The 9,704-nt window shown below is 46.8% G+C and overlaps 1 protein-coding gene across 1 annotated transcript in view; it reads left to right on the plus strand.

The window, feature by feature from the left end:
* Nucleotides 1-118: 118 nt before the first annotated feature.
* LOC107571533 (brain-specific angiogenesis inhibitor 1-like) overlaps nt 119-9,704 on the plus strand; it is a 21,958-nt gene continuing 12,372 nt past the window's right edge. The window contains exons 1-14 of the mRNA XM_016257852.1: nt 119-529; nt 2,713-3,561; nt 4,914-5,063; nt 5,588-5,683; nt 5,766-5,930; nt 6,018-6,182; nt 6,326-6,490; nt 6,598-6,762; nt 6,850-6,951; nt 7,830-7,936; nt 8,014-8,208; nt 8,300-8,368; nt 8,811-8,919; nt 9,481-9,624. Coding sequence (XP_016113338.1) covers nt 2,850-3,561; nt 4,914-5,063; nt 5,588-5,683; nt 5,766-5,930; nt 6,018-6,182; nt 6,326-6,490; nt 6,598-6,762; nt 6,850-6,951; nt 7,830-7,936; nt 8,014-8,208; nt 8,300-8,368; nt 8,811-8,919; nt 9,481-9,624 — 2,344 coding nt within the window. The 5' untranslated portion in view covers nt 119-529; nt 2,713-2,849. The remainder of the gene's footprint in view (nt 530-2,712; nt 3,562-4,913; nt 5,064-5,587; nt 5,684-5,765; nt 5,931-6,017; nt 6,183-6,325; nt 6,491-6,597; nt 6,763-6,849; nt 6,952-7,829; nt 7,937-8,013; nt 8,209-8,299; nt 8,369-8,810; nt 8,920-9,480; nt 9,625-9,704) is intronic.

Here is a 9,704-nt window from a genome sequence, read left to right on the forward strand (position 1 = left end):
GCTCGTCTGTGCGCACATCGGCGCTCTCCTTCGTCTTTCTGTGTGTCCAGTGCGCGCACACACACACACACACACACACACACTCCCCCGCGCGCTGTCTCATTCACCGGTGCGCGCGATCCACGCAGGGTGGAGGGGTTTATAAGGCAGCGCGAGGAGGCCACACGCCACTCCGACTCAAACACTTCAGAGCACAAGCAGCAAGACTCCGAAGCCGAGAGTACAAGTACCAACCGCGACAGGAGAAAAAGCATTTCGTTCTTTGCCCGTTATTCGCTCGCTCGCTCTCGCTGGAATACAGAAGCAGCAGAAGCAGCGTTAGAAGAGGTTGGTAGTAAACTCTCTGGAGTTTGGTCAGAGTCGCTTTGTGCCGTTGCGCTTGTGGAAGTGAAGTGCACCGAGACTTGGACATCGTGCCCGGGGCGTCTGGACGCGCTGTGACCCGTTCCCGCAGCCCAGCATTCCCGCGGAAGACTTTGAGACTCGGATGGAGAGCGCTTGTTGACACGCTAGAGTAACTCAGTAACAGGTAACAGAAGCTGCCGTTTGTTTTTATGCACATGTGATCGAGGATGGTTTGCAAACTTGGTTTGGTCAGTGGTGCTTAACTACCTGATGATGTGCGGTGCGAGGCTGGATGGAGGCATGGATGCATGGATGGATGGATGGATGGTTCCGAAGAAACGCTCTTGAAAGCCGCTTAACTTGTGTCGCTGTCCGCGGTCCTGAAACGCTCTTTACATTCGCTGAAGTTGTGCCGCTGTCCGCGGTGCTGAAACGCTCTCGACACCCGCTTCTTTAAGCTGTTGCTGTCTGTCTTGTGCTATTTGTCTTGTATTTAGTTTGCATGTGTCTGTCTTTAGAGAAAATAAGATCGTTTGCCAGTGTATGTGAAATCTTGCACACGTCTTATCTTATGAACAGAAGATCATTTAATGTGTATGCTTATTTAAGCATGATACACTCAAATGCTTAGTGAGTAAAGTATTGACGCAAAGCACGAATTTCTACATGCTTTTAGTTCACTTTAGTTGTTTTTAGCATCTGCACCTTATGTTCTAACTGCAACGCATTTTATAATCAGTCAGTATTCATGCACTCTGCATGCTGTGTTTACTTGAAAAGTTGTTGCGCACTGATAATTTTGCTCCTCTTTTCAGAGTTTGGCTGATAATGTCTGCAGCGTGTGCAGCGCAGTCATTTGTTTGCACATAACGAGAAATACATTTATTTCTTATCTGATCGCATCTCACTGCAAACAGCTCGATTGCTGATTTTGCTGCAATGCATGGTTTAACTCATTTGGCATGTAGATTAAAAAAAAGTGTTTTGCAAAGTATTCCTCCTGCAGGTGCATGACATTAATGAGTGTTGTTTGTCAAAGTGTGTGTGTTTGGTCATGCACACAGCGATGGGGTGTTTGTGTTATTGTTCTGACAGCACTAGACACACATTGAGATGTCTCAGCAGCAGATCTGAGCTCACAGATGGCTCCGCGTGTGTTTGGCAGAGCCGAGTGTGTCTCAGACTTTCCCAGGATTAAATGCAAAGTGTCTGTGTTTGTTCAGATCAGATACAATCTTACATTCATCCCAGGATCAGACCAGCCAGAAGACATCAGGGGTTAATGAGCGTGCTGGCTTCACTTGCACAGACTCACATAAACTCTGTGCAGCTGTCTCTCTCTCCGTCTCGGTCTGTCTGTCTCTTTCTCACACACTTCCTGCTGACTCTACTTCAGCTCTTTCGAAAATCAGCTGTTTCCATAACTACAGATGTAATGTGTAATTTCAGCCCCCTATTTGGGGGTATAAAAAGAGGTTGAGTGGCAGAGCTGAAGTACTCTCATTTTCTGTAGAGTCGATAGTTCCCGGTTTCTCAAACTCAATGGAGTGCAGAAAATCATACATGAGCTGCATTAGTGATGTAACTGAAGACAGCCAACAGAGCAGAGCAACAATTTATCTTATTTTATGCAACTGTTGAGCTTTAGTTTTTCAGTCTCACACTATTAGTTCAGAAAGAGGAAGGTGATGATGAAGATAAGGGTACATTGGTTCTCCGAAAAGGACCTCTCACAGCTGCTCTCTCTCTCTTTCATCTTGCTCCTGAATGAGCTTCTTTGAGCGAAAGAGAGCTAGGCGCCAGAAAACAAGGCAAGTTCTATAATAGAGCAAGGGACTGTGCTTGGAAAGAGAGGGGTGCAGCTTATAATGCACAAAGATGCTCCACACATTTCTCGAGCACCTGTAGCTATGGCAACAGTCAGACTTTGAAAGTTCCACAATCGCTGCATTCTGTCAGGGAGGGGGCATGTGTTCCTGCAGAAATATCCTGCTCTCTCGCTGTGAGAATCTTTCCAGCGCTGAACTTTCGTGGGTGAGAGCTGAGTCTTCGTGGACGTCAGTTTGACGCAATCGGCTCTGCCACGTGTGAAAGCGTGGGCAGGAGAGAACGAGAGAGCGATGCGGAGAGAGATTCCTGTGAAGGGCGCTGTAATTATAGTCTGGGTGTAATGGCAGTGTGCACATTAGCGGCAGCACTCTAACAGGGCTTGTTCGAATGCATACTAATGCTAATGGAGGGTACAGCTCTCAACTACAGATATGATTTAGATGGCAGACCTGTTCCAGTATGATAATTACAATGACTGTCGTGCTATGATTGACACGTGCTAACTCTGAGTCCCTTCTGTTTCTTGTTTTCCCACAGATATGTCCCCTTCAATCTAGTGAAGAATCAAACCCTCCATCCGCATTTATCGAAGTGAACACATCAAACTCCTGCCAGATCAAAGAAGCCCAGTTAACTCCTATCAAAGGGTCCATCTGTCCTCCTGAAGCGAGAACATGGAGCGGCGGTTCGTCTCATTGGCGCTGTGCGCTTGCATGTGCGTGATGTTCGCCCCGGGCATCTCCACTCCCTCCGGGCCAGCATCTGCCACCTGTGCCACCCTGGAGCAAAGCCGCTTCTTCGGTGTGTTCTCCTCTAAGACCGCCCTGTCATCAGCGCCGTGCTCCTGGACCCTGCAGAACCCCGATCCTCGCCGCTACACCGTCTTCATGAAGATCACCAAGCCTACCGAGTCCTGCACCCCACGACAGATCCAGACCTTCCAGTTCGACTCGTTCCTGGAGACCTCTCGCACGTACCTGGGCATGGAGAGCTTCGACGAGGTGGTCCGACTGTGTGACGCCTCCTCCGCGGTGGCCTACCTGGAGTCCAGCAAACAGTTCCTGCAGGTGCGGAAGGTAATGCCACGTCTGGGTGCAGAACCCGTGGAGGAAGACGAAGGCAGCGACGAAGGCAGCCAGTTCAATGCCGAGTTTCTGGTCGTGGGGAAGAGGAACCCAAGCATGCCAGCCTGCGAGATGCTGTGTCAATGGTTGGAAGACTGCCTGGCCACCAGCACCCATGGAAACCCCTGCGGCATCATGATGACCCCCTGCCAGTGCTGGGAGCCTCCTAAAAGGAGGACCGGTGGCTGCTACAGGGGCGGAGTCTACACCGAGAAGTGCTCGCCTACCGTTAGAGACAGCAACCGCGACGCCGAGATCATGAGTAAGTCAAGTCACCATTAGTTATATAGCACTTTTTACAATGCAGATTGTGCCAAAGCAGCTTTACAGTATTAAACAGAGAAATAGTGTGTCGAAATAGTGTTCCATTCTCCTCTGGCCAGACGAGACCAGCAGTTTATTTCTAGGCTGCAACAAAGTCAGATTGTGCAGAGGACTCATCTGGTTCCCGTGGTCTACCGATGGCCTTCTAGGTGATGAGGTCTTCAGAGGGGATCTGTCTCTGGGGCTCATCTAGTTGACAAGTGTGTGAAATGCAAGGTTCCAGTAGCAACTCATTCCAGTAGGCAAAACTGTATGCTCTCCTAAAAGAGAAGAAACAACTATCGATGTGGTTCTGCGGGAGCAGCAGCTCTATAGCCGCGCTCCCCAAGTCTCCATTAAAGCAATCAATGCCCTGTCTTGAGGTTGTCATAGCAACCCGCCGGACTCCAAAGTGGGCAGGAGAGAACGAGAGAGCGATGCAGAGAGAGATTCCTGTGAAGGGCGCTGTAATTATAGTCTGAGTGTAATGGCAGCACGTGCATTAGCAGCAGCACTCTGACAGGGCTCGTCCAAATGCAAACTAATGCTAATGGAGGGTACAGCTCTCGACTATAGATATGATTTAGATGGCAGACCTGTTCCAAGACCAGCAGTTTATTTCTAGGCTGCAACAAAGTCAGATTGTGCAGAGGACTCATCTGGTTCCCGTGGTCTACCGATGGCCTTCTAGGTGATGAGGTCTTCAGAGGGGATCTGTCTCTGGGGCTCATCTAGTTGACAAGTGTGTGAAATGCAAGGTTCCAGTAGCAACTCATTCCAGTAGGCAAAACTGTATGCTCTCCTAAAAGAGAAGAAACAACTATCGATGTGGTTCTGCGGGAGCAGCAGCTCTATAGCCGCGCTCCCCAAGTCTCCATTAAAGCAATCAATGCCCTGTCTTGAGGTTGTCATAGCAACCCGCCGGACTCCAAAAGCACCACATCCAAAGAGCGCCTCGGGTATAAGAAGTAGTTCACCCTTTAAAACGGTCGTCTCATGTGGTGTCCTGGCATTTGGCCTTCAAAACTTCTTTTTGTTTAGAAAAGGTTCAAAAGCGCTTGTTTGTCTAAGAGACTTTTTCGCCCCGCTGTGCAAAACAATGCCACATCGATCGTCAATAAGCTGATTTGATGCCTCTATTATGCCCCTGAAGTTTGCATGCAGATAGTTGACCAGCAGATGTCAGCAGCGTTATCATGACTCATTCGCAGTGAATGTCCTCCTCTCATCCACCTCTTCAGCATTGCTCACCCACCATGTGCACTTAACAGCAGTGATGTGATGAGGCATATCTGTGTGATGTGTTTGCAGAAGGCTGGAACGGGTGGGGCCGCTGGTCCGAGTGCAGTAATGAGTGCGGTGGCGGAGTCCAGGTGCGCAGCCGCGTGTGCCAGCCTGAGGATGGTGTCTGTGAGGGCGTCGTAGAGGAGGGACGGGCCTGCAACCCTCAGCCCTGCATAGGTCAGTTCCACGTCCATAAATGTGACCCTGGAGCACAAAACCAGTCATAAGGGTAAATTTTTTTAATTGAGTTTCATACATCACCTGAAAGCTGAATAAATAAGCTTTCCATTGATGTATGGTTTGTTAGGATAGGACAATATTTGGCTGAGACACAACTATTTGAAAATCTGGAATCTGAGGGTGCAAAAAAATCTAAATATTGAGAAAATCATCTTTAAAGTTGTTCAAATGAAGTTCTTAGCAATGCATATTACTAATCAAAAATTAAGTTTGATATATTTAGGGTAGGAAATGTACAAAATGTCTTCATGGAACATGATCTTTACTTAATATCCTAATGATTTTTGGCATAAAAGAGAAATGTATAATTGTGACCCATACAATGTATTGTTGGCTATTGCTACAAATATCCCCCAGCGACTCAACACTGCTTTTGTGCTGCAGGGACACAAGTGTACACCGCAGTGAATGCACGAGCATGTTGTCTGATCTTACATGTGGTTTTGCGTTGATTTGTGCAGGTCAAGTACGACAGAGAAGTCAAGGTCTGCGTTCAATCATCGGCCAGCGGCGTGATGCTGATGGCACCGTCATGGTGAACCAGGCCCCTCAGAAAGGTGTGTGTCTCTTTTGCAATGCTAGAAAGCAGTCTGGAATTTGTGGACGTGTTGTGCTAAATCAAACTCTGTTATGCTGCAGAAGAGGTCCAGCAGGACACATGGTCTTCATGGAGCATGTGTTCCGTGAGTTGTGGTGAAGGTTTTCAATCACGCTCACGCTCCTGCATGACGTCCACTTACAGCACCCAGTGCACCGGCCCTTTGAGAGAGAATCGACCCTGCAACAACACCGCCGCCTGCCCAGGTACTGCAGCTCACATATATACAATGCCTGCATTTGTTTGTCAGGGTCCTGGAATTGAGGGATTGATTAACGATGCTGTGTTTGCAGTGAACGGAGCGTGGGACGAATGGGCTCCCTGGAGTTTGTGCTCGTCCACATGTGGCCGTGGATACCGTGATCGTGTCCGTACCTGCAAACAGCCTCAGCACGGCGGAGAACCCTGCCGTGGACCTGTCAAACAGACCAAGTTCTGCAACATCGCCGTCTGCCCAGGTCAGTCAACTGACCGCTATTCCAGATCTCAACACCAGATGGCACTGTTCACCATAATAACACAAGGCCTTTCAAATGCAACAAGGAAGATGACTTTGGAGCTTCAATAATAATAATTTATTCTGTCTTTCCCCTCTCCGTAGTTGACGGCTACTGGAACGACTGGTCCGCATGGACTCCTTGCTCTGCCTCTTGCTCAAATGGAACGATGCAGAGAACTCGTGAGTGTAACGGCCCCTCGTACGGAGGCTCGGAGTGCAGGGGAGAATGGCAAGAAACCACCAACTGCTTCCTCAGAGACTGCCCAGGTACAGTATTCCTCTTCAAATGCTTGCTAATGCATGAATATGCTCCCTAAATGGTTCTGCACAAGTGTTTTTAATGAAAGATACTCAAGTGTGTTGTCGCCCTCTAGTGGACGGGAGATGGCTGTTGTGGAGCTCATGGGGCAGTTGCAGCAAGTCCTGCGGTGGAGGCCATCAGCTCAGACAGAGAGTGTGTGAAGGACCTTTCTTTGGTGGAGAGCCATGCATCGGAGATAAATCAGAACTGAGAAACTGCAATGAGAAGCGGTGCCCAGGTGAGAGCTCAAACCAAATGTTTTACTTAATTTCTGCACCAGTTTTGAGGCAGCTTCTTTAAGGGCTTATAAAAATGTGTCTGACAGAACCTCATGAGATCTGCGGGGAGGAGAACTACGGCAGTGTGGTGTGGAAGAAAACGCCCGCGGGCGACACGGCTGCTGTGACCTGCCCTTCTGATGCCACAGGTACTGATCTGAGATCTCAGTCATCCGGCGCTCTGCTTTCTGTGTCGAATGTGGGTCACGGCCTGATTTTAACTCTTTCCCCACCAGAGTTTTTGAAAAAACATTGCCAGAATTTTTGATGATTTTCACTCAAATTTCATGGCTCCCAGAATATTTTGTTGTATGAATATCTGAACATGCAGTACACCAAAATAAAGAACAGACCATCTACTTAAAAAAAAAACAAATTTTATTCTATCTTCAAGCATTCTCTTTTATCAACACTTGAATGTAGGTAGGTTTCATAAAAAAAAAGCAACAAAGAAAGAAAATCTAATTTTTTTATCAAATACTACATCTGTATCATATTCAGTAATATTATCAAAGCAAAGCTGCAGTAAATGGCTTCCATCAGTACTCCCCAAAGCTTCACAGGCCTTTACCACTCTACCACTCTCTAACATTAGGCAGTTTTCATTTCATATGCGGTTTAGTGTTGATGATCGCATTATTTTTCATATGCATATGCATACATATAAGATCGCTGGTTTCTGCGTCTTCCTGGTTTGTGTTTTTGATCGAGTGATTCTAGACTCATTCAGTCAAGTCACCTTTATTTGTATAGCGCATTATACAATACAGATTGTGTCAAAGCAGCTTTACAGTGTCAACAGGAAAATAGTTTGTCAGTAATGCAAGAGGACAAGAACAAAGAGGCATTTTTCCAGCTGAAGTCAATTCATTGATGACTCAGGATTCAGGAGATGCAGCGCCCCCGAGTGTATAACTGTGAGAACACAGAAACTCTGAAAATTCAGAGTTTGGCAGGGAAAGAGTTAATGAAAGAGACAGTGCTTCCCTCCGGATTGCATTAACCCTGCTTTCCCTGACTCCTGCAGGCCTGATCCTGCGTAGATGCACTCTGGATGCCATAGGTCTGGCCTTCTGGGAGAACCCCACTCACATCAAATGCATCTCCAAGGAATTCCAGGACATCCAGACCCTGGTAAGCTCCATCTACTCATACTTCATGTTGGCATAAAGGCTTCAGGACTGGATTCTCAAGCGTCCTTCTCCTTCCAGATGCGTGATCACGTGACTCGGTCTCAGAGCGGTCAGCTGGTGGACGGTGTGTCTGAGGTGCTGTCTAAAGTGAGGATGGTGTCGACTGACAATATGAAGTACAGCGGCGACCTGCTGGCTGTGATGGAGGTCCTGAGGAACAGCACGGAGATCTTCAGAGGCTCAAAGATGAGCCTGAGCAATGCAGATGTGGAGGTACACAAAACCACAGTGCGCAACGATGATGGGAAATAAGTGTATGTGAGAGAAACACCGATCTAATAGCATTGATTTGTTTGACCCACAGAATTACGCTCACACCATCAGTAACTTACTGCTGGAGACACACAAAGAGAAATGGGACGAAGCTCAAATGGTGAGTGTGTGTGTGTGTGTGTGTGTGAAGTATATGTGTGAAGTATGTGTCCTCACACATGCACATTGTGTCTTCATACCAAAAAAGAGAAATAAAGAAGCAGAGAATTCGAGCGCACCCACATGGCAATCTGCGACAGCAGACACCGCCGACACACACACGTCAGCTAACAAATCAGTCATCAGACCATTCAGAGGAACAACTGAGAGATTCTCTGCATTTTTAGAACATGCTGTTTTAGTACTATTTATACACTATTATAGTATTTATGAATAATTTCAATTAGCTTTTTTATATTTTCAGTTTCTGTTTTAATTAGAGATTGTAGTAACTGTATGTGCTATTGTCAGTTGAATTAGTTTTTGTTTGTTTATTTTAATATTTACATCTATATCAGTATATCTATGTCTATCTATATCAGTGCTGTTTTGCTCTGCTGCAGATGGGCGCAAACATCAAGGAATTCTTCAGTCTGATCGAGAGCTTCATTGACATGATCGGACGTCAGATGAGAGATTTCCAGGACATCTATGAGGTCACCGACAATCTCGGTGAGTGTGAAAGGGGTCAGGAGTACGAGGCAGCAGGTGGATGTGTGAGCGTGGGTTTCTGACTCTGGTTTCTAACTGTCTCTTCAGAGCTCAGGAATCAGTCATCAGACCATTCAGAGGAACAACTGAGAGATTCTCTGCGTTTTTAGAACATGCTGTTTTAGTACTATTTATACACTATTATAGTATTTATGAATAATTTAAATTAGCTTTTTTATATTTTCAGTTTCTGTTTTAATTAGAGATTGTAGTAACTGTATGTGCTATTGTCAGTTGAATTAGTTTTTGTTTGTTTATTTTAATATTTACATCTATATCAGTATATCTATGTCTATCTATATCAGTGCTGTTTTGCTCTGCTGCAGATGGGCGCAAACATCAAGGAATTCTTCAGTCTGATCGAGAGCTTCATTGACATGATCGGACGTCAGATGAGAGATTTCCAGGACATCTATGAGGTCACCGACAATCTCGGTGAGTGTGAAAGGGGTCAGGAGTACGAGGCAGCAGGTGGATGTGTGAGCGTGGGTTTCTGACTCTGGTTTCTAACTGTCTCTTCAGAGCTCAGTGTTCAGAAGCGTCCGCGCACCATGACCTCTGACGTGACCTTCCCCCTGAAGGGCTGGCGAGGGATGATTGACTGGGTGCGCAACTCAGAAGAGAAAGTCACAGTGTCCCGCAGCGCTCTGAGTCTAGATGTGCCAGGTACACACACACACACACACACACACACACACACACACAGACACTCACTCACACACACACACACACACTCACACACACAC

This window comes from Sinocyclocheilus grahami, unplaced genomic scaffold, assembly GCF_001515645.1.
Source record: "Sinocyclocheilus grahami isolate Dianchi unplaced genomic scaffold, SAMN03320097.WGS_v1.1 scaffold1607.1, whole genome shotgun sequence".
NCBI classification, from domain to species: Eukaryota; Metazoa; Chordata; class Actinopteri; order Cypriniformes; family Cyprinidae; genus Sinocyclocheilus; species Sinocyclocheilus grahami.